General features: G+C 36.9%; 1 protein-coding gene across 2 annotated transcripts in view; it reads right to left on the reverse strand.

Annotated features, from left to right (window-relative positions):
* GLRB (glycine receptor beta) overlaps positions 1 to 25,198 on the reverse strand; it is a 49,302-nt gene that overhangs the window by 14,494 nt on the left and 9,610 nt on the right. For both annotated transcript variants that reach the window (XM_030491482.1, XM_030491483.1), the window contains exons 3-8: positions 22,613 to 22,719; positions 19,853 to 19,920; positions 12,870 to 13,099; positions 11,399 to 11,481; positions 8,653 to 8,793; positions 5,130 to 5,282 (exon numbers count right to left, since the gene is read on the reverse strand). In XM_030491482.1, coding sequence (XP_030347342.1) covers positions 5,130 to 5,282; positions 8,653 to 8,793; positions 11,399 to 11,481; positions 12,870 to 13,099; positions 19,853 to 19,920; positions 22,613 to 22,719 — 782 coding nt within the window. The remainder of the gene's footprint in view (positions 1 to 5,129; positions 5,283 to 8,652; positions 8,794 to 11,398; positions 11,482 to 12,869; positions 13,100 to 19,852; positions 19,921 to 22,612; positions 22,720 to 25,198) is intronic.

A 25,198-nucleotide genomic window follows, 5' to 3' on the forward strand; every position in this document is an offset into this window, starting at 1 on the left:
ATTCTAGTTGATCATAAATAACACATCATTCTATTGCTACTGTTCCCATTTGGATTTTAATAAGAGTGATATGATACTTTATTTGGTGGTTTGTTTTTTTTTTTGGTCCACTGGGATAACACAGAATAGCCAGATGTGTTGTCTCAGATCAGAATGACATAGCAAATACTGAACAGACAATATTCACTGTCCGCTCTGGCTTATTTTCCATGTACTGTATCTGAAGCATCCAAGTACACACATTCCTGTAAGGCTAGAAAGCACAGAATAGACCCCTTTTTAGAAAATTTATTTTCACTGACCAAGACCAGCTGTCTGCGGATGAACACTAACTATGGATCATAAGGAACTACGATAACAAGTACAAATAAGGCTGTACTGCCTCTTAACATATATGATACCTCTGCTTAGACCCAGCTTGCTGTTCATTTTCTATCATCAGTGCACTGTATCAAGTACCATGCATGCCTATGCTAGACGTTTGAAAGGCAGCCTCTACCCTTACCCTGAATAACCAAATTATCCAATGATAAGGACTGGCTCAAAATCTTGGATATTGTAATTTTTTTCCTACTAACTTTAATAGTGTTTACTTTCTTAATATGTGAATATTATTATCACGCCTCGTGCTGAAAAAAATTGTACAATCACTTTGTAGAGCTTAAAATAGTAGACCTTACAATCTTGGATTTAATCCTACAAAACTAAATTACAAATTCTACTAGCTGAGAAGATGTTAGTGGATCTTTCATCTATTTGCTCAGTAGAGCAATTGAGGTTGTGGTGACCTGATGCTAATTTCCACTTGTCTGGATTCCTAGGTTGCAAAGTATACTCTCAGAGTCTAAGAAACTTCTAGGTTTTCAAGGTGACAATAAAGGGAGATAGATAGAAGCACAGAAATATTCTATTAAGCAACTATTTGCTGCCAGGCCACAGTTGGCGTGGCCTCGGTGACCCTAGAACCAGAATTGTAAGTTACACATCTGTCAGCAGTTGCACTAGATACCTACCTAACACAGTCCAAAGCTCAAGGCTCAAACACGTGAGGAGAATGAACAAATAAACTGCAAGATTATTTATTAAAAAATAAAAATAAAAAGAAAGGGACAAAAAATTCCCCCTTTTCTTCTCAGGGATCTCTAAAGACAAGGGACAGAGCTTCTTCCTCCACACTTGCAAAGTAAAGGGAATGATAGCATTTCTAGGAAATACGTCTTCATTTTTGCCCCTAGTGTGGCATCCCTTTCGATGGAAAAGTTTAGTTTATCAGTAAGGTTAGTTAACTCCCAGGCCTCAAGCATGACTATACAGAGCTACTATTTTAAAAATACTACCTAAGGTTACATGTGGATAATATCTGAAAGTGCCAGCCCAGCAAAACACTTCAGTGCAAGCTGCCAGATAAATAAATCTCCCTTTTTTGAATCCATCAAACTCACTGGCCTCAGCACTATCTCTTGGCAGTGAATTCCACAGGTGAATTATGCACTGTATATAAAAATTATTATCTAGTTTATATTACTGCTTTAAAAATGTTTGGCTTTATCTCGCTAATGGTATTGAAAAAAGTAATATTCTGTCTTTCTTATAATTTGATATCTCTAACATGTTCTGCCATTAAACTTCATAAACTAAAAAACAAAATGTTGTCAATCTTTGTTCATACTACAGTTTTAGCATATATCTTCACGTTTTTCCTTTGAGACCCTACATTTGTTACCATTTTATAAAATGAAACCACTAGAACTAAGACAGATCTGAGGACAGGAGTAATGGGGGGGGGCATGCCTGCTGCAGGCCTAGATGCCCTTTGTAAGTGGGGAATATATCACTGATCACTACTCCAAGCTTTTAGTTACCCTGCTGTACCCCTGCCTGCACCCTGGCCTAATGCTCCACCCTGTCAGGCCACTGTGGGGGGACAGAAGTCTGACATCCACCAGATCCTTAGAGCTCCAAGGAAGATCTTACTCCCATTGGGGATCACACAGTGGTGAAGGAAGAAAAATAATTTTTTAAATGGATGATATCACACTTTCCAGCTGTAAAGAACTGAAGAGTCTTCTGTTGGGCTCATTAAAAGTTGAAACACCAGCATCTAATTAGACACAAGCATTCAGTGATATCAGCCTTCATGTTGCTTAGCCACAGCTGTCCAGACACCAGTCCTTTGTGGACTTCCTTACCACCAGATGATCTTGCTGGGTGTAATGATATGGTATCGATGGGGCTTAGCAACTTATTTAGTTCCTACATAAACACAGGTTTTTTCTTCAAACAAATATACGTTCTTTTCCCAGAGCATTAATCAGTCTACAAAAATACCTGCTTACTAGCTTTCAAAGTGTCTTGTATTCCTAAATCACCTGGAAACTTCTGAGATGCCTTGCCATGGGGAGCTGTAGCCCACTATACTTAAGTCTAGGTACAACTGCATTAAGATATTTGTAAGTAAATCTGAAGCAGCTTCTTATCTGATGAGATCTGCGTCTAGCCATTGAGAGTGTAGTGGCCATTAGGAACACTTGGGATTAGGTATCATTCACTTTACACGCAAATGTTAATTTTGTTAGATTTCAAGGTCAACTCCCTTCAAGGATGTAGCTGGAAGAGTTAGTTTGTTGCCCTCCTGCAAACCAAAGAAACATAAATCTTACCCCCATGACAATCTTAACAACTTGTGTTACTAAATACTGACTCATGATTAAAGGATGGTGAGATTTAGAGGTCTTTTCTTCTCTGGGGATTCAGGAAAAGTCACATAGTCCAATGGTTAGTATCGCTGAAAATGCATTATTGCAGAAATGCTAATACAGAAAAGGAACCAATAAACACTTATAATAAATGAAGCAAATAAACAATAAATTAGCATGCATGTTTAGTCACAAAGACATCCATGTTACATAAATCACCACTATGCCTCTTATAAATTGAATATATAATTAATAAGCCTGTCTGGTTGGCTATTTGAAGTGCAGGATTATAAAAGTGGAAATACAGCTCAGGTTTTGATCGTATTGGAGCTCACTGTGTGAAAAGTATTTCCAGTTCTTGTTTCTATCTTTCTAATTTAATGCATGCTACATTTTCCCCACGTTTTCTTTTCCTTACAATGTGTTATGTTTCACATTATGGAATGCACCTTTGCTACTTTTCAAGGTTAGAGATTGTATTTGTTACTTGCTATTGAATTAATACAGATTGTGACTCCTCCTCAGGTAACTATTAATATTTGTAAAGGTCCACAGAAAAAAAAAAAAAAAAAGGGGCAGAAAAACCCTGACTTGTATTCTAAAATAGACCCCTAGAAAGAGGATACAATAAATATAATGGTTTTGTTACATTTAAGTAGAGCAAGATAGCCAGCTGTGGCCCACAAGCTGAAAGTAGCGCCCAGTCACGGTTCTCCAGATTTTAAAATAGACTAGGCTATTTCAGTTGGAAGGGACCTATAATGGTCATCTAGTCCAACTGCCTGACCAATTCAAGGCTCACCATAAGCTAAAGTGTGTTGTTAAGGGCATTGTCCATTTGCATCTGAAACACTGATAGGCTTGGGGCATTGACCACCTCTCCAGGAAGCCTATTCCAGTGCTTGAACACCCTTTTGGTAAAGAAATGTTTCCTAATGTCCGGTCTGAACCTCCCCTGGTGCAGCTTTCAACCATTCCCGTGTGTCCCATCACTGGGCACCAGTGAGAAGACACCGGCACCTCCCTCTCCACTTCCCCTCCTCAGGAAGCTGTAGAGAGCAGTCAGGTCACCCCTCAGCCTCATTTTCTCCAAACTAGACAAGCCCAAAGCCCTTTCCATAGGACATGCCTTATGGCCCTTTCACCAGCTTCCTCCGGATGCATTCAAGGACCTTCACATCTTTCTTAAACTGTGGGGGATTTATGGCTGTCCTTTTATTTTGCCCGTCATACCACAGGAGGAGGAAGAGGCATGGCAGATGACCTGAGACAGGAGCAGTGGGGGCTCAGGCCAGGGGGTATGTGGATGCTTTTTCACCTAACAAAACTTGGCATCATTCCTGCTCCAGCTGGCTCTTAACACACAGATTTCAGTTACCCACTGCTGCAAGACTGCAGATCAGACACAGACTGGCCAAGTGATATGGCAGGTCTTGACTCCAAGGATCTCCAGTGCTTATTGACAGACGTTCGTGCACTTGAGACTGCACAGCAGTCATGTCCTGTGGGGGTGAGGAGGTTCAAGTGTGGGTAGGATGTTTCTGAGGAAGGCAGGCAGCTGGAGGGTTTCTGTAACTGCACCACTGGGGTCTGACAAAAGGTGCACTGAATCTCCTGGGACGTGGAAAAGATTGGAAAGTATGGACTTGGGGAGGTGGGAGTGCCAGGGAAAAGAGAGCACAGGGAGGCCAGAGCATGGGAAAGGGGAGGTCATGGCATGGGGGAAGGAATCCAAATAGGAGAAGTGTCAGGATGCAAGAGCCTGGCTCTGCATTTCATTGAGCTCTGGGGGTCAGCAGGTTTGGCCACCCCAGAGCTGGAGTCCCACGTATAATCCAATTAGTCAAGATAATATCGTTTTGATTAACTCTGTGTCCTACTATTTCATAATAAGTGAAGGACCTGCCTACTGTGTTGTGCTGAGCAGCACAAGCACACAAGCCTGAAGCACTCTCATGAACTGAGTCTCTAATGAAATAAAGCCAATCAGGTAATAAGGATGCTAATTCTTTTCCAGACATCACTCTGTTTCTATTTATCTTCAGAAAAACTGCTTCAAGAAGTAGCTACTTAGACCTTTGCTCATTATCCTGCTTTCTAACTCCTTATTCAAATGTTCAAGTTCCTATAAACTGTATATTGCCACAGTGTCTGCAGCATCACCCATACATATGTGGATGAGATCAGATTTATCTGGATTGAGAGGAGCAGAGACAGCGTGCTTATTACACAAACACTGGAACCATTATCAAGTGAAGTCTTAGTGAGGAGGTGGATTTTACAGGACTAGGAATGAGGAGGTTTCAGTGAAAGTGATGAGCGGATAATGGAAGTGAAGTTGCTTTCAGTGTCCAGTGTCATGTTGTCAAAGCAACTGAGAATGACTCAATGGCATTAAAGTGGATTGTGACAGTATGCGTAAACACAGGTTACCCAGTGGGACTCTTGCAGCACTTGCATCAGGATTGATCCAAAATGACAGCCAGGACAGAACAACAATTAGCAGTGTAGGAGCATAAACACCCATCATGTAAAATCCAACTTGTCTTCTTAAAGTGAAGATTACTTCTACACAAGTGTAATAACCTTTAAAGAAATAAATGCATTAATGTTTAATGTGCTTTGCAGGTCGACCTCTTCTGATCCGTATCTTCCAGGCCTTTTTCTATGTGAGTTAAGAGCAAAAGTTCAATGACTTGATTTTCTTTATAAAGGCAAAGAGTTCAATTTGGAAAAAAACAATGTTCAAAACACTGCATAACACCTGTATAACCACCAAGTGTGGTGAGGCATATATTACTCTCTGTGCTCTGTAAGGCACCCTCTGTCTTTTCATAGCGCATCTGTAACAGGCAGTTAAAAGGACCCTCATCTTGATGCTGGCTTCAAGATGCAGTCCAGATAAAACAAATGGGGTCTGGCAGTCATACTAGCTTAAGCTCATCTGAAAAGCCTACTTAGCATTAATTTGTGCAAAAGATGGAATTAAGAAATATTAGTGTAGAAAGTTCAGAATGGAAAGAGGTGATCTGAATGTGACTCTAAGCAGATATTCCCCCAGTACTGAAAGCTGGTACAGGAGACTTCTAAAATTGGTAGAGTCTTTTAAAAAAGACTATAAAAACACTGTAAATTTTGAAAAAAAAGGAATACTGCCTCAAATCTTTTAAAATAAAGATTTAAAGCACACAAATATTTCACAAGGTATCTGTTAAGATGAATTCAATAAAAAATAAAGCTGCACACAACAGAGGTTTTGCTGGAGGCAACAGATGGATCAGAAAGTCTGATAACCAGAAAACAAATTCTGTTCATATTTTCATTCAATTAGCAGAACTGGCATTGCAAAAACAACATCATAAACTATTCTATCACAAGGAAAAGACATTCCTGGGTTATATTGCAACAACTTCAAAATTCAGATTAGTCTAAATCTATCAATAAAGTTGATGCAAAGCTGTCAAAAATATATCTATTTATCTTCTAAATTTTATCAATTAGGCACCATAAAATGATAAGCCATCTTAAAAGTGCTGTTTGGGCATACAATAACCAAAACAACAAAATTAAGGAAACATTTCCTTGTGTAAAAGGCTATACTAACTGGTATTTTGTAGTTCATTCTGTTCTATTCAATGATCTTTTGTCTGATAAATTTCCCCTCTATGTTTTCTGAATAGTTTCCAGATACTCTTAGGTTTTATTTTCAAATGAGGGATGACCTTCAAAATCATTATGTTTGCTTTAGACCAGGAATGCATTCTGTATGTCTTTGAATAATCATTCATCAGGCAGAGAACAGTATCTATTGCCCTCACCATTCAGCTTTAAAGGATCTATTTGCTTCTGTCACACATATTGATAAACAAAGAACAGGCAATTTGCAAATTTAAATATTGAACTTTTTGCCACAAAAAGTCGCCCCAAATTTGTTGAACCTCTTTCTGCTTAGGTAGGTATGATAAAATGTCAGTTGACGTGAATAGGCAGTAAAGATTAAGTGCTTTGCAATTGGCAGGAATCTCCTCCATAAGCCATAATTTTGAAAATTTGCCTCTTGATTACCGGACACAATCCTTAACTGAATTAATTTTAACTATGTGTGCACAACCTGCTTTTTAAAATACCTTCAATACAAGAGTTTACAGTAAATGAAACAACTGCTGACTACTGAAAAAAACCTCTCTAAAAATACTTCATAATACTAAAATATTCCCTGCACATTAACAAAGTATTAATTCCAGTCTTGATTATGAGATTAACATGGATGTTCTTAATCTTTAAACAAAAAAGGATTTGCAATAAAATTTTAAAATTTCATGTTGTTACTCCACCCACTCTGATGGTTCTTTCCTGTTCCTCCTTTAACGTTCAAATCACATTCACACACACAAAATGTGACCATTTTACTGAGCACAGTGTCCTTGCAACTTGTGGTCACAAGGTGCTTAAACTTGAGAGAAGACTACTGATTTTCTCTCCTGTTTGATAGTAAAGTGTACAATTATTTTCTTTAAGGCTTCTAAAATGCCTAAAATATCTTAAGATTTTTTAGATGTTTACATTTAGGGCAAAACACAAAATGATCATGATAACTTCAGTAACAAGAAACAATTCTGAGTAAGTATTTTGGTTTTCCCCTCAAATAGAGGGGAAAAGTAAGTTTTCCAATTTTCCCATTTGTATGAATTTTATTTGGGAACTGAAAGATCCATTCCTTTAATTTTTCACTACTTCATAGCCTATTTCTTTCAGTGAATTCATTGTTTAATTAAGAATAAAATATTTCTTACTGCTAAACAAGCTTCTGAAATATCCTAATCTAGATTTGAATGCAATCACTGGCAGTTGGTTGTGTTTTCACAAATGCAGAATTTTCCTAATGAGAGAGAGTTTCTTCTTATTTACAAATGGTGAATCACTTAACATGCTGAACTATGGAGTTAGGCTAAGAACTCACTCATTTTGCAGTTAGAAAACAAGCCCCATTTCAGTTTTCATTATCATTTTCAAGTTAAATCCCTTAACTCTGAGATCTGCTAAGGTTACTTGAGTTCTCTTCAGACATGGGATCTAGTTTAGGAACAACTGCAAGCAACAGACCCTCAACTTCAGCTGAATAGTCAACGAGAAACTTGGAGAGGATCCTCAGAAGACACAGCACCACAGCCATCTTTGTTGAGTTTTAATGGAGGATTTATTCATATGATGCAAAAGCACTAAAATACACCCTGCTGATTTCTGTTTTTGTATAAAGTCTTGCGGTTGCCACAATATGTGAGTAGTTTGGATATAATTATAGGCAGGAATCAGTCAAAGTAGAAAAGAAAAAAAATATTTTTTGAGATATTTTTTATTTCGAAATTAATGAGATAATTTTTATCTCATTAAAAGCCAAAGTATGGAAACCATTGGATAAATTTGTGCCCACACTCAGAAAATAATCATAAGATTAAATTAATACAGGGCTGAGGATTTTAAGCAGCTTTCTATAATGATAGACTTTCCACAACACTTAAGAGAAAGGAAGAACCTGCAGGGTGAAGCATTTGAAGTTATACTTTAACACTATCCACTTCTGTAATAAAAGTTGAACTAGAAAACCGAAATTATCCTACTTTGCTGTGACTGGCATAATTCAATGTGAATATACTTTCAGAAAATTCAGACGCAAGCATAAATGGGTATTGGGACTATAGAAACAACTTGGTGATAGTAAGAACACAAGACATGTAAACAAAACTAAGACAAACATTTAATCTCCAACCTAGATGTTTCTATATTTTAATTAGTTTGCAGTAATCACATATGATAGTTACTACTATATGAACTAATTGTTAGTTAATCTATTTTATCCCATGAAATGTAAGGCATGAACTGAAATATTAACCATTAACTATAAACAGTAATTGAAGGAAGCTTCAAGTTTTTTACCAAAGAAATTTTTATTACCTACCTGTGCCTTTATAGTACTTGGTACAGTTACCATATTCGATATCCTCCTTTTTAATATCAAACTGAGGCAGAGCAATTTTCTCTAGCTGTACAGGATCTCCAGACTGCCAGATAAACCGTAAGTCATCAGTTGTGTAACCAACTACAAGAACAAAAGAACAATAGTCATTTAAGGAATCATCTCAATCAGGGTAAACTCTGCAAGGAAATACAGCATAAAAGCATCATATTTCTTTCACTCTTTTACTTTCTATTTCTTATTCAAAGAATTAAATACAAAAATGAAATAATCATCTACTGGGCTTTTTATGTAGGCCTAAATTCGGACTTGGTAGGTGGAACATTACATTATCAGCAATATTACTTTCAGAGGTGTTTGTTACAGTGCTTACAGTTTAAACAAAGAAAGCAAAGCTCTATTCTCCTCAGCTTTGAAGCCTCCCTGCTCATTCAAACTCTGCTTCAGCAAAGCATGAAAAATACACTGAACTTTAACATTACTCACAAGTGCTAGTAACTTCAAAAGAATTTAACAACTCAATTACTGTGATGAATCTTTTTTTGTGTGTAAAACAACCTTTCTTCTTAGTTGTTGAGATTAAAGGCCCTGGTTCATGAAAGCATTGCCATTCAGGAAATACTTGATCACGAATTTAAGTAGATGTGTAGTCCCACTGAAATCAATTCAGTGCCTTCATCATCTCCTGAGTATGGACAGACTTCAGCATACATCTGAGTGTCTAAATCATGATATATACAACACTACCAAGTGAAAGGTAGTGAAAGTTAGATCACAGTGTTCAAGCATAAAGCAATATTGATTAAATATGGATAAAATAATAACGTATTTTTACACGTATTTTATTCTGCTACCTTCTGTTATTAAGGATTAAATTAATTCAAACAGAGATAATGTGTGTTAAATGGAAACAAATATGGGGAAACATGAAGAAGATGGAGTTGGAATGCAGCATTTTGCATTTCAGTCTCTGAAAAAAAGTTTAAAGAACCATTCTTTTCCTGGAGGCATTAGACAGTTGGGGTTTTTTAACCTTTGAAAAACAGCTGTGATGAAAAAAGGTGAAATGTTCATAAGCTTCTCTAAGACTCAGAAAAACTTAATAAAAATCACAGTGTCTCAAAGCTCCATGATGGCAGGTAATACAAAAAAATATAACTCATTGTTTTAATTCTTCATTCATAGAGTCAGTCTCACCCCCTTATAACATACACCAAATCACAAGACTGCCAAGATCCTTTATGATAACAATTACTGGACAGTGAAAATTTTGTCTATACGGAATGTGTAGAATTGGAGATCATAACTGCAGATGAGAGAAAAGCCTAGTAAAAGCTGGTGGTGGCCTTTTTTGTTTTGAAAATCTAGCAACTAGAAACAAAATATTGATTTGGAATTAAGTAAAATAAAACTGCCAATGGCTAACAGGGAAAGCACTGTTGGAACTGGAGGGTTCTCACTTTTGACAAAATTCTTACTTTTGACAACTGAATTAAAAGGTAGAAGAAAGTTTAGTGCACATTGCGTTTCTAAAGGAAGAAAGTCCACCTGAACTTGAATATATCAATTTATCATGGAGAGAGACAGTACAGTTGTTTAAATAAAGCTATTGAGATTTTTTTTATGAGTAATTCTTCCACTAGTATTATGTCTAATTCCAGTTTAACCCCAAACTTACTTGTGTTTACCAGAAGAGTTTACTTCAGCTAATGTATATACATATTAGTGATGGGATAAACTACTACAGGCATACTACAATTCTAAAGGTAAATGCTGGCAATCAAAAACTAAATTGTAAAGCTCTGATATCATTATTATTACCCTTGTTCCTACTGGGATGCCCTGCTCAGCTTTGATTAAACTTCCTCTTTCTTCACATTTGTCTTCCCCTCCCTAGCCTCCCCTTCCCCATCAGAATTGGTGGATTAACAACTCAACAAAGTTTTTGTATTATAGCAGGAATGGGCTGGAGCAAGCCACCTTCTTTCTCTCTGCTCAACATTTGTCCTTACTCAGGGAAACAGAATTACCATGAAAGTGGGATCATCAGAGATCAGTGCTGGGAAAAGGCTGCACTTGTTTAAGCACCCTTGTACTTGGGTGCAGAAAAAAGATGGTTTTCAGAAACATTTTGGCTGCAACTTCCAGCATGGCATGAAGCCCTTCACAGATGACACCTCGCTGCCTCTTTGTAAGATCAAATCACCTGGAGACCAGATTGGTAAAGGAGAGATACCTGACTATATCTACAACACTTTCAAAAGGTTTCACACTAAGTGCTCGGAATGCATTGGCATCAAATACTTTTCCTTCAGTACCATATCAAAAGAGTTTCAAACAATATCATGCATCCTCAGTGCAAGGGGATAAATTGGTCCCAAACAACCTACAGAGCAGCACAGGTTATGGAAGTTAAAACTACTTGGGAAACCACAGATTCTTTTTTCCAAATGATGTGTGTTTCCATTTTACTAAGTTTATTGTAAGGGTTTCTATAAAACTCACCAGTTGTCACTATGCTTGATAGAAAAATCTAAAAACAGAGTGCATGGTGCCATAACTGTAAGAAACTTTTTTGATAGAGAAATGTATGTTGGTAGGAACTAGTGAAGATTATTTTCAAGATCCATTAATGTTGACATGAACAATACAGAATTGATAATTTTTTGTTTGATTCTCAGACATGCCTAGAAGGCAACTGTTTTTATGCACAGATTGATTTACTTACAGCTTTCCAATTGCATCTTGCAGCGCTGTGTATCCATAGGAAACAAGGTCAAATCCAAAGGGCATGACAGAGTAATAGACAATCTGAAAATACAGAGACAGAATTTAAAAACAGTGTGAGCTGCCACATAAACAGTAGATGGCAGATTTTTTTCCCTCTGATAAGCTGCTTTGCTTCCAGTTGCTTTCTGGAACCCATGTACACTTTAATCATGCACCGCATCCTGCAGCAAGGAGTGCCATAGCTAAGCTGCACACACTCTATAATCTCCTTTTATCTATATTCTATTAGTATTCACTCAATATCCACTATTCTCTGACCTAACCTGTTGATGGAAATAATCTCATTTTTTAATAGCTGTGACCTGGAAAAATATTTGAAAAAAGTTTCAATGTTTCATTTAAACTTTGCTATTTTAAATGGGAAGTTTCTTCTTCAGCTGAAAGTGACTTTGTGTTTTGAAATACTAATTCCTACAGACTTCAAAACCTGCTACATAAACAACTGAAATCAGAACCAGGACCTTCAGAGTGAGCCAAATGAAATGCTTTGATTGCCCAATATATTTTCTTTTCCCATCACTGTAGACAAAAGTCTTGAGATTGAGTTTTCTCATCCTGATTTGGAATGGACAAAAAAGAACCCAGACTCTCCCATCTTCTTTCTTTTTTTCTAGCCACTTCTGCTCCAGGAAGAAACAGCTCATGCAACCATAATTTAAGGAATGGTTCCATCTTAACCATAAAGTTGCAGTATATTTGGGTAATAATTTTTTCTCATCAAGACAATATATTCCCGTTCGCACCAGGAAATAAATTCACTGTTAGGAAATTGAGCCTAACCTCTACAAATCATTACGTCTATAAACTCTCCAAATCTGTAATTCACTGTGAGATACCTTTTAATCAACCAACTTGCTAATTTCAGTGGATGATTCTTTTTATGGCATGTTGTATACCTTTGATAAGCCAAATCAAACCACAAAAAGTATGTGTTAATTGCAATGAAATTAAACAATGGTTTTGGATCTTCTAAAAAAAAATCTATATCAAGTAAGGCATAGAACTTGATCAAGATTATGTCCCATTATTTTACAAAACATTTATATTCAGAAATTTTATAATTTCTGCCTTTTCCTATATAATTAGTAAGTAACCACCATTTTCTTCAGTTGATGTAGAAATTCAAGTTCAAGAGATATGCAAATTATATTATTTTGCTGAAGGCTTTACTTCAGATATCCCACATACATTTCAAATTTCTAATACCTGCTATGCTATCAACTGACATGCTTTAAAACATTCTCACCTGATTTCTCTACATACATTTAGTTTATTGTAGTATTGTTTACAATCTGTCATATAATATGAAATATTGGTCATAAACTGCATCACATTACTAAGTCTAATGCAGCATATATCTCTGATATCAACTCACTTAAAAGAAGCATAGAAATAGGTCAGTAAAATACCTCATGCTGACTAGGACATCTCCATCCCGAAATATAAAAAGAAGGATATTTTCTTGTGTGACATCATGGAAGTTAGCATTCTTTTCGTTTGCAAAGAATAAGTCTGGCTTCCAAAGACATTTAAACATAGTTGGGTCCACTGTCAGTGTATCTGAACCTCTCCAATCATTGGGCAGTTTGAGTCTGGGGTCATTCCACTTCTGTCTTAGAAAGATGTTGACTCTATAATCCTGATGAGAAGAATAAATAAATATTAGACTAGCCAAAAGTCTAGCCAAAAACCCATGGAGAAAGAAAACCATTCTATCGGACTCTGAAGAGAAAAACAATTTATGCCCTGATTTTTTCTATCACAAAGATAGTAATCACTATTCAAACAACATTAATAAGTGTTATGTTTAATATGTTTTACTACAAATAGGTAGATTATTTCTCACTCTCACTGAATATCATCATTTTCTTTTTAAAAAGAACCAAATTGCCCCCCCCGAATCATTTTTGCATCCCTTCAATAGTAGATCCCTGCTACCTAGGCATATAGAAAAGCATGCAGCAGGGCAGAGGGAGGCCATAGCTTGACTACACTAAATTGCTGCAGGCAACAGGCACAATACCACTTCGATAAAGATATCCTGTGAGTGTAAATTCCAGCTTATTCTCCATTTGGTTAAGCGGCACACTGATGGCAAAATATCACATTATAAAAGCAGAAAATAGACCAGGTAGATAACAGATTTTACGCTACACACCCAGAATACAGCCTCAGACTTTCTAACAGTAATTTGGGACTATTTTGGTAACTGAGGAAAACTGATACCAGCTTGCAACACAAGTACTGAGGCAGCATGTATGAAAGTAGAAAAAGAATAGGTCTTAAACAGAGACAAAATCAAGGCTTCGCACAGAGAAAACTTCCTTCTGGATTCTGCAGGACTCTTCTCAAGGGTGGAAAGTAGCAGAGCCATGCTCTATGAGAACCTGATTTTGCTTTTGGGAATTGAAGTAGCATGTGTCTCAGGGCAAAACGATACCCGCATGTGTTCTATCCTTAGTGAAAGCTGTGTGCATCCAAAGGAAAAATCTGACCCAATATGTCAGTTATGATTTCTTTTTTATCAATCTTACCTCTAAGTCTTTTTGATTTTTACATTTACATTTAAGCCAGTACCTCTTTTTAATGTATGTGTAAACGAGGCAGATCACATACAGAAAAGGAATAAAGGTATTGATGAAATAAAATAAGTCCCACAAATAAACCAAAATTCTGTATGTAAGATAACTTCTATTTGCAGTCTTCCCAGTTGTCTTCTATGGTGTCTTCTGTTTTCTCAGAACTGTTATTAGGTACAAAGCATCCCGACATAAAGGCTGTGCCCTTTAGAGCAGTGAAAACAGTACTACTGCTTTACATTTACAGCAAAATGTTAGAAATCTGTGAGTGAAGGTTCTCAACATATTTTTGGTTTGTCAACGGATTCTGCATATCAAGATAATTTTATGAAGTTGTTTATTTTACATGTTAATGACCTCTTACACATTTTTCTGTTGACACAATGTGAGTTCTCATCTGCTATACTTACTACAATGTACATGTTTACAGTCCAACACAAGTGCCATGTTGAGACAGGCATGCTAACTTCAACAGGAAGGAATTCACTTGTCTAAGATCTCATGCAGAATAAATTACCCTGATGATTTACCCTGTTACTCAGAATACAGTGCCCACTTTCCCACGTTCAGTCCACCAGTCAGATCAGCCCAGGTATTTATTTATTACACTGTACTGTTTAATATTTTTCCTTATGGCATTGTAAAGAAAAGCAAAATATCAAAACCAAGTAGAAAGAACTGAAGCAGTATTTATTATGTATGGTTCTTAGAGATATGTTACTTGCTGGCAGTCTGGTTTTGAAAAAATATATGTAGTCTGGCTCTTATTTATACAAAGACCTATATTATCTTGTCAAAGTAAAGATGAAGCATAAAACAACAGTTAATATGAAGTGACTTTGTACTGGAAGTCTCTCATAGCAAAACTCCAGAAAAGGAGGGAATTCAGGTAACTATCTCAGAAAGTGTATTTTCAATTACATGTATATAATTGAAAATTTACTTTACTTGCTTCTTGCTGAAGTTCCCATTCCATGTGCAGTTCTTGTCTCAGTGAAAACAATTACTTTAAACCATATGAGATAAATACTGCATACTGTGAGTGCTCACAAGCATTACTATTCATCACACCAAAATTAATTTCCCCATAAACAAGTGCATTACCCCAATTTTAACAAAATAAGATGCCTTCTCCAAGCCATAGGCAAATGATAAGCAGTGTCCAACACTTGCCATCAGCTTACCCATTCAGATGAATGAGATGTTTACATCACTGAAAAGCAGAATTCACTGGCAAAATAACAATTGGAAGTAAGATCAGGTAGATGCTATTTTATTTTCTTCCTTGCTTTATTACACATGAACTTAAACATACCAAACAATGGGATGTTGTAACGTTTTAAGAGCTTGATTTTGTTCCAATTCAAGTCAATAGAAGAAAAATCCCCTTAACTTTAAATAGGTAGGTTCAGACCTGCCACATACCTGAGGCAACACAGAAAATGCAGAAGGAAGCAAAGAGATGTCAGGATACAAAACTGTGGCTAGCCAAAGATGTGCAGAAGGGCTTCTTCTTGGAAGAATATGAACTAATACCTCATCTGGCAGCAGTATAGACTAGTATCTGGCATAAATCTATTTTAAAAGATGCCTGCAACTGGTTGTCTCAAATTTGGGCAATGAATTCTAAGATTCAGTATGTGCAGTACAATTAGGTTCAACAGGGACTGAAGAAGTGGTCTGCATGAAGCAGATGGTCTTCTTCCTATACATTTTACAAACATTCCTTGAATATTGCAGAATAATCGGCATTTTATAATAAAGGTCAAATAGTAACCAAAAAGCCTGAAACTAGAGGTGGGGAATGAAAGAGATTCATCAGCATTATTGCTAGGAGGACCTGGCAAGTAAAAAGAATCAGAGAAGTATTCTACAGGGCTTTGTTTTCCCATTAAGCTCCAACAGAAGGCAAGTTGTTTTCAGGGAGGTTTAAAAGTGAGGCATTCTAGGAAATATTTCAAATTCAACCTACTAAACAGTGGACATGTGGCCAGAAAAGCTCCTCAGGCCAGAAACTGGGCATAGCCAATAGATCTCTCTCTGCAAAGTGGAGCACATAGAAGATCATGAGAGGCTTTTTCTACATGAACTGCACTCATACAAAGAAAGGAAGCATAACAGTACTGTCTTTTAATAGAGTAGAAAATGCCATTTTTAAGATTCAAATAAGGAAAATAAATTTTCCTTTATATACATAAAGACCCTTCTGCAAGGTTTTAAAGTAAAGGAGAAGGAGGAAGTGGTGTTTTGTGAGTTGAGTCAGTGACAAAAGGTTACACCGAAAGTACAAACTTGAATACAGATTCTGTAGACAGAGGGTCAGATCATCAACACAGCTAAAATACTATAGTCCTGCAGGTATTTATCCCAGAAAGGATTTATCCCCAGGAATCTTATACTAGCCATGCAGACTATAACAGTTTCTAAACGTGACATAATCACCATATTATCCCACAAATCTGCAGCCTAAAAAAACATCTGCAAAATCAGAAGCAGAGGATCCTAGACAAGCAGTCTAATGAGCAAGAAGGAAACAAGTTAGTCAAGATAAAGGGAGCTTACTGGAAGGTAGCAGCTCTGCTATAAGCTCTTCTCCATTTTAGCTGTACAAATCCTTATTTTCTCTGTAGTTAACTAATTTTTGTTTAGTTTTTCCAGGTAACTTGTTTGATAGGTGTGTGAAAACATCTCTATTCTCTCAAGTATTCAATGACATAACATGAACACTACCATTTCTAGACACTGAGCAAATATGTGCCCTCCAGTTTCTTTTGATTAAAGTAATACAGGATTCTGGCCATAGGATCCACACTACAGGTCCTACCTTGGTTCAAACCAATATTATTTCAAACTTGTCAATGCTTTCTCTCCTAAAAAATAAGTAAGTCCTACCTCAGTGGGAGGTAATCTCGACCCTTTTTTGTTGAGGATAAGCCAACTGCATAGCTAAGAATGCAATCAGCATGGGGCCAGAAGCACAGCACGCAAAAAACATAATTGAAAATAATTTTTTGGGTTCCTGAAATATGTGAGGAACCATCAGAACCAGCCACCATGATTCAAAGCAAGGGACGCTGTGGGAGTGTGCTGACTAGTTAGAAGTTCCAGACATTAAGCCCAGAGAGGGGTTTAAGAGTGGGGTAAAGGACATCTTGTTGAAGATATCTCCTTCTGCATCTCTTTTGAAACCCTTCTGAACAACAGGAGATCAGAATGCTGAGTGGCTTTTTCTCACTGGCACCCTACACATTGTTTGTTGGACCTTCTACCACCACTTCACTGCCAATCACCTGGAACCAATGGATATTTTTTCCCCACCCTTCCATCACCCAAAAAAAGTGAATCATCCCTTTAGCATGGCTAAACCAAGATGCTCTACTCCCACCTAGATTTTTTTGAAAATGTATGAATTCAGCTATCACAGCCAGAAGTGGCTACAGAGTCAAGAATCATCACGATACTTCATCAACAGAAATACTTGGAAATATATGATTTCACAGATTTTGGTATCAGTAATGATATAACTCCAACCAGTTTAGTAGCTTCTGGTAGCTTTAGAGACTGTCAAGGAATCAATATTCCTCATGATTCACACCAGCACTGGAGACAGCCCCTCTCTTCTCCAACACTGATGAACCTTTTTCAGTAGTTCTGTTACTGCCTGCAAATGTCTCTCCTGAATGCAAGAGGCCCTGCTGGTCCTTCACAGATACAGTGCCTTAGCTCTAGGAAACACTTTTCTCATGATTCTAGAAGTACAAGATTTTTGTAGTCTAACAGACTTGCTTCTACTCTCTGGTGCATTAGCCAGACAATCTGATGGCAAGTACCAGCCTATCCCCAAGACAGCAGTGGTTCCTGAATGTCCACTGCAGCAGGCAGTTTCTCCAGTGATCTAAGGAAGAACAGATAGATCATTTCTTTTGCCAGTGCTTTCCATGATACACTGAGGCAGCCAAGAAGTAATCCAAACTTCACATAAACATGCTTAGCTATCATAGTGATCAGCTGGATGTAGAAATCTAAATAAAAGCATAAATTAAAGTAAGGATGCTGTCTGAAGTTCTGAAATATGGAGGAGAGCATGACTTCTCTTACAGAACATGGTAGTAAACTTGTGAGTGACCATATCAGGAATTCACAGACAGGCATGCATACATTACCGTAGAGAGCATACCTAATTTTGAGGGGGGGAAGCACACCCCTTACATTCATGTTTTGTTACTATTTGGATCTGGGTGAATTGTAAAAAAGCCTCTGTAAAAGTCACTTTTTAAAGCATGCAATAAATTTCAGAAACTTGAAAGAGCCATCTGGCCTAATATACCTGCCATCTTAGACACTTATCTCACTCCTACTTTCCTGCTCTTCCTCGTTGCCCCTCTTTAAACTTCCGTCCCCTTTTAGTTTTCAGATATAAATCTTAGGGCATCTTCAGCACACTTACATTCTTTGTTTTAATATCACTTCTCACTAATGTCATTGGTTGACTTACTATCATTTGCAATCACATCTAAATCTTTATTCGTTCCTAGTTAAAGAAACAGAAATTTCTGGTCAAGCAGTTCAAAAGCTGTTTCAGCCATCACGTATGTTTAACTTTGAGCAGCTCCACAGTCCTACTGAAATGTCATATAGGGTATCATAAGCTGGTTCTGAATTTTAAGTGGGTACTTACTTCCACCAGCAACAAAAGGTGTTTTATTAGTTATTAACTGTATTGTGGTTTATTGCTTCTGTGCCATTATGAGTAGGAATGCTGCCTTATTCACAGCATTTAAAAAAGTAGCTTGATTTTGAGAACCGCCTCAATGCTTTGGATGAAGCAGATCACCAAAGTTATTTCTAAATGGGATGCTGAGGGAGCACCTCAGAACTCCCACTCTGAGTGCAGGTCCTGGCTGTAGCTTCCCACATGCTGACAAGACATAGTGTACTCCCTTCTTTTCTACACAAAAGAAAAGCCCTGATCAGGTCAGAACATCTTCAACAATCAAATGCAACTTTCTGGGCAATATTTTTTACAGTGTTTATTGGAAATACCATTGCAAAAGAGATCTTCAAGTCCCAAAATATTGGGAAGGGTTTTGCTGAAATGATTTATTTTGAAATAGATTTTATTTCCTAAAGAAACAAAAATAGTCAAAACTATAAAATGAGGATTATTTGGTGCTGTTATTGACATGCTGAAATTTTCTGGCTGAACTGAAAACACATTTTTAGAATCTTCACTCCTCGGTTTCTCTCTCTCACATGGTAAATAAATGGAAGTAAGAGTATGGCCATTGACGGTCTACTCTTTTAGTCCTTGTCCTTCTATTCCTCCATGATTTACTTCTATCCTCAGATCTACATGAAACAGAGAACTTGTATGCTTCAGCCTTATGCATGTATGTTCTTTTTCTCTCATACACAGACCCATTATTTTCTTTAGCAACTTTCTTTAGCACTAAGCAACCTATATATTAACTGTCAGGAAGATTACTTACTTAATACTACCAAATGTGTTCTCCCCCTGCACTTAATAACTTATGGAAATAAGTGTATTTCTTGCATCTTAGAAACCTTGCATGTCTTTTCATGTACATCAGATCCTAAAAGCTGTAACAATCTGTGGACAAATATGGAGTGAAATAGATTAATAGGTTTATGGCATAAAGCACAGTGAGTTTATCACTAACCCCATTAACTCAGTTTTCAGGGTCTACAGTCATAACAATCATTTCTACTTTATAGTTCATAATCCTCAGTCTGAAATTTAATTTAATGAGAAAATCTCCATGTGTGCTATAATAATTTAATTTCAGTCTTACCATAGTTGTCTCTTGAATTGACCCAAAGCTGTTAATGAAGATATTGACTGCAACATCAACTGGAATTCCTTTAAAAAAAAAAAGAAAGAAAGAAAGAAAGAAAGAAAGAAAGAAAGAAAGAAAGAAAGAAAGAAAGAAAGAAAGAAAGAAAGAAAGAAAGAAAGAAGAAAGAAAAAGATTTCTAGTGAACTAGTCCAGTAAAGGTATGTTCATTTAAAGCTCCTTTATACCGATATCACAATGTGAAATGTTGGCCATACAACTTTATCTTTTCAAGTTAGTATATACGCAGTTTTCAAAAGCTGTGGTTTAATCTATTTCCATCGAAAGCCAATAGAAATCACAGAAACTCTTTTCAACCTAGTGATAAGAAAACAGGAAAAAAAAACCTCAGTCCAGAGTGTTAAGATTAAAGCATTTCTCAGGTCATAAATCTGAATAATTTTCAAATTCCACAATTTTCTGTTACCACAGAATGCACAATCCGCTATTGCTTTTGCACACAGTATAATGGATAGAGGCAATTCCCATTTCTAGCAGTAGACACTTTTAAGTGTCAAGGTCATAATGATGATCTATCATCCCAAATTACCTGTTTATGATTTATGATGAGATATTTACCTATATGGTAAGAGGCTACTTCTTTGTGCAAGTCACGTACGTAACTGTGAAGTATGAATACAGAGAGATAGAAATTGTTTCATTCAGCTTTCACAGCTATCTAGCCTTGGTGCAAGAGAGCTGGAAAGCTGCTCCATTTTACAATGGTTACCAATTTGCCAAGAAAAAAATCTAGAAGCCAGCAGCTGTGAAGATACTAAGATGGCCTGGATTTTTTCCTCTTTTCCACGGCCAGGATTCCTGTAGTTGAAGAGGGATGGTGTGACAGCTGCTACATCTGCCCTCCATCACCCTGAGGGAACTGACTGGCAGTCATTTAATCTGGTGTTAACAGAGAGTTATCATGAAGCAAGAAGAAGAGGCCTGATGGTTGTGAGAACTAATTATGGCCCACTAGTTTTATTTAGCACCTATACGTTGAGTGTCAGTATGTGCACTAGATGCATGTATCTGATCTCATTTCCACTGTTGCAAATACTTAATTCAGTGGGTTTCTTCCTAATTTCAGCAACAAAAGAGATATAAGAATATATGAAGGCTATTTTGACAGAGTGAGCAAATACAGTACAAAGTAATTTGTGCCTCATTTAATCGTTTGCTTGTCTGCATAAAATATTTTGGTGTACATTAAATACATAAATTCAACCTCGTTCTCTTGGTTCGCCAGAAGATCACTAAGATAACATTTCACTTTTTTTGTTAAACCAGTTTGTTGGGGTTTTTTTCTTTTAAATCAGACCAGTTAAGTGTGGTGCTTTTGATTATGCAATAAACATAATACTTGCCTGATGTGTGTAACAGAGCACCCACCACATCATGGGTAGCCAAGAGTGTATTATCTCTTCCAGATTCGAATAGGAAGTGCCCACCAAGAAAATCAGCCATGTGTGAGGAACATTTTAACATGAGCAAACCACTTGTCAGAAAATGTTCTTTTCCTTACACTTCCCTGTGAGCTAAAGTTGAATGTCCTTCCTTTTCCTTCTGTCTTGATTCTTACAGACTGCCAGCAGGGTTATCAAAAATATAAGGAAATCTGCAGCATGCTTTGTGATTACAAGCTGATCGTGCTGAGGAACAGGTAGAGCAAAGGCTGGATGTTTATTCTCTGTGACAAGGCTCAGTGCTGAAAACATAAATGATTCTACAGAGAGTAAGAAAGAAGGCACTTGCTGGGAACTGAGTCTAATACATTCAGAAAACTTAGTTAAACAGAACATCTGAAAATGGTCTCTTCAGAAGCACAGTAAAGATTATGGATTACCAAATGTCCCATACTATTGATACACATGTTAAAATATCTCTTAATGCACACATAATTAAATGGAAGTTTTAAACTGAAAGGACCGATTTATGTAAACTGCAGTGTCCGTAATGTAATAAAATGGTCTGTGTCTTTTTCCAGCAGGGAAATAATCTAATTCCTGGAAAGTGAAACTTACAGCTGTAGGAGTTATTAGAGGCTTTGCAGGGAATATGTATTCCAACCTTTTCTGCCTATGTAAGGAAGTCACATTTTCCTACACAGAAGATTCCTACAACATCTGACTACCAGGGAGATGTTTTAAAGGCAAAGAATGTGTTTAAATTCATTACCTATTTGAAATCCCAAAGTGTGTAACCTGTATTACTAACATATCTTTAAAGGATTTAGTAGCAGTATGGTTTCCAGATAGTGATACTGCTGATCCCCATTTTTATAAAGCCATCTTAAAGAATGTCTATAGAGAATTTTGATAATATTTTTACAGTTTTAAAGTACTGAAAATGTGAGATATTACTAAAGTCTAACTAAAATGTAGGGGTCAAAAGACATTTTAAAAACTTATTCCATGAAACCTAATTCTAATTTTAAAAAGCCTTTTATAAAATAATAGTAATAGTATTAGTAATAATAAAGAATCATACACATATGAAATCCTAACACTTACCTTTTAGCTTATAAGGGTAAATATCTTCTGCAGTTTCACACTATCTAGGGAAATTTCCATTAAAAAGAAAAAAACCAAAACAAACAAAACCTACCATACAAACAGAAATTTAGGTTGTGAATATTATCACTATATTAATTTTCTATGTGTAAAAAGAGCAAAAGTTAAATTTCAAAGATTAAAACAAAGGCTAAAATATCTGACTAACCTTTGAAATTAGGCCTTATCCTGGGATCATAACTGAGCAATAGTCTATTCAAGATATTGCTGGTAGAATTAGCAGGTACTCTTGCAAGGTCTTCAGCTGATTGCTGGCTGTAAAAAAAAGTGCATTAGTTACTATTAAGACAGAAATAACTGTGTGCTTAAACTTCAGTCATTTTAAAGTCATGCCGTAAATGCCATTTCACAAGCAAAATACGTTCAGTATTTTCAGGTTCCACACTGTGCAGTCTTCCTTCCCCTGTGATGCTTCAGTATTTTTCAAGAAACTGGAACAAATGTGAAAGCTCTCCTATATAATCTTAACTGTAAACTTGGAAGTAAATAAACCAGAATTCACTAATTGTTCTCTTCCCTCCTAACGTAAGTATCCAGAGGAACATGATTTCTTCATCAGCAGAAAGCAGCTACCTGAACTATTTTTAGTGACTGTCAGATTAGGGACGTAAGTAAACTGACAGCCACTTTGCAGGTGCCAAGCCACACAGAAGCTTTTGGCAGTCTCCTGCTCTCCCATGCCAGCACCAGCTATTCCACTGAGAGCTGGAGCCATTGCAGAATCTCATTGTCAAGTGCTAATGAAAGCTTTGTTACAGAAAAGGCGGTCTTGGACTCCTCTGGTTTTGCAGGGGGAATTTAAACATCTCCATTTACCTTGCTGTTATTGTGCTGGGTGTTAAATTAAACCCATCACTAAAATCGAAAAGAACCTTCAACAGGTAAATGTAGATACAAGAGTAACACAAAATTGAGTGTAATAAAAAGCAATAAGGGTGAAGAAGTCCCCACCCCATGTACTTCAAGCACCTAGCAGGTGGATAATATAATGTAAATGAACTTGTATGTTGTCTGTAAAACCTCCTCAGTGATGTTTTCCAATTTTGAATCCTGTCTTGTAACCACTTTTCCATCCATTTTATGACTACTTTGCTAGCTTTCTGTCATTATAATGTAGTAACCAAGATGCCATGTAAAAATAAGACAAACACCCTACAGAGATGTGTCATATGCATCGACACTATTACCTTTAGCAAACAAATTAATGAACATATTTTTAAAAATGATCCAGTTTATTTACTAATATTTTCCATAATCAGTATCAGCTGCTGTTGCCTCCTTCACCCTGCTTAATTTCTTTTTTTTTATTGTTCTTTCCCCTATCAATGGCTGCTTGACAGACCTACAAGTTATTCTTTATAACATCTTGGTTCACTGCTACTTTTCTTTCCATCCTTCAGTTTCCTTCATGTCCTCTGGGACTTCTGCATTATCTAAACATTCATTGAAGAAAATATTAACTCTACAAAAGGCTTTTGGAGTTTAAAAAGAAAGTTGTATGAATGTATCAGATCTCCTGATTTTAAGATGTCCAATTTATATTCCATGGGATAAAGCCCTAGAAGGAAGGGAGGGAATACTGGTTGATATTCAAGGATCACCCACTCCAAGCTCGGGAGTGTTGTGTCCCAACAAAAAGGAGGTGGGGCAAGAAGGCCAGGAGGCTTCCATGGATGGATAAGGAGTTGCTAAGAAAACTTAGAAAGAAAAAAGAAGCTTATAGAAGGTGGAAGCGAGGACAGGCAGCCTGGGAAGAATACAGAGACATTGTCCGGGAAGCTAGGGATCAGGTCTGGAAAGATAAGATCCAGATAGAATTGAGTCTGGCCAGGCATGTGAAAGATAACAGGAAGGGCTTCTATAGGCTTGTTACAAACATGGATTATACAAAGTTCATTAGTGATGACGGGAATCTGAACCACAAGGATAACATGGACACATAAATTAAATACAGATGCTTGTAAAATGCAATGAGGAAAAGAGGAAAAAAGTCTGAGAAATTAAATGAGTGAACATCAAACATCAAAGAGAAAGCCAAACACAGCTGACAGGTTTATTTGTCTCTTCAAGTAAGAGGAATAAAGTGGTAGTTTTGTGAGATCTGAGTCGCACTACAGAAATATGTTAACATAAATATCTGTTCAGGCTGTTTGTTCAAAGGTCACCTGTGAATTAGGCAAAAGAGACTTACTGCGCTGGGAAGACAGTGATGGGAAGAATGTGTGGCAGCACTGCTTTCTGGTAAAGAACTTCATAATCATATCTTCTGCAAGTTGTTGGGTAGTGTTTTGAATTTATACAAGTGTAATGTGCACACATTTATCCTCATTTATATAAGAAAAAAGTGAATTACAACAGCATTGTTAGGAGTTGGGTTAAGAAGCAGAGAGAGTCAGTAAATGCTATTTTCTAAAGGTGACTTTGAACGAAGCAGTTGGAATAGTTACTGGAAAAAAAAGCTCTGTTGAGTATCAGTCATATTTTTACTTTTACAGCATGCTGTCCTTGAACTACCACCATTGAATAGCACTCATGCGACTAAAACATTGTCACAAGGACTGGATTTCCTTCAGAGAACCTTGCTGATCAAAATGCCTAAATCCCACCTGCAAATCAGTAAATCATATGTGTTTCGGTGAGTTAAGAGGTTATGCCACTTTCAGAGTGATGGATGAGCAGAATGACTTAACAAAACAATGAACTGGATGAGTTAGGTGCTTGGAGAAACAGGCTG

Source organism: Strigops habroptila, chromosome 7 (genome assembly GCF_004027225.2).
Source record: "Strigops habroptila isolate Jane chromosome 7, bStrHab1.2.pri, whole genome shotgun sequence".
Lineage (NCBI taxonomy): Eukaryota > Metazoa > Chordata > Aves > Psittaciformes > Psittacidae > Strigops > Strigops habroptila.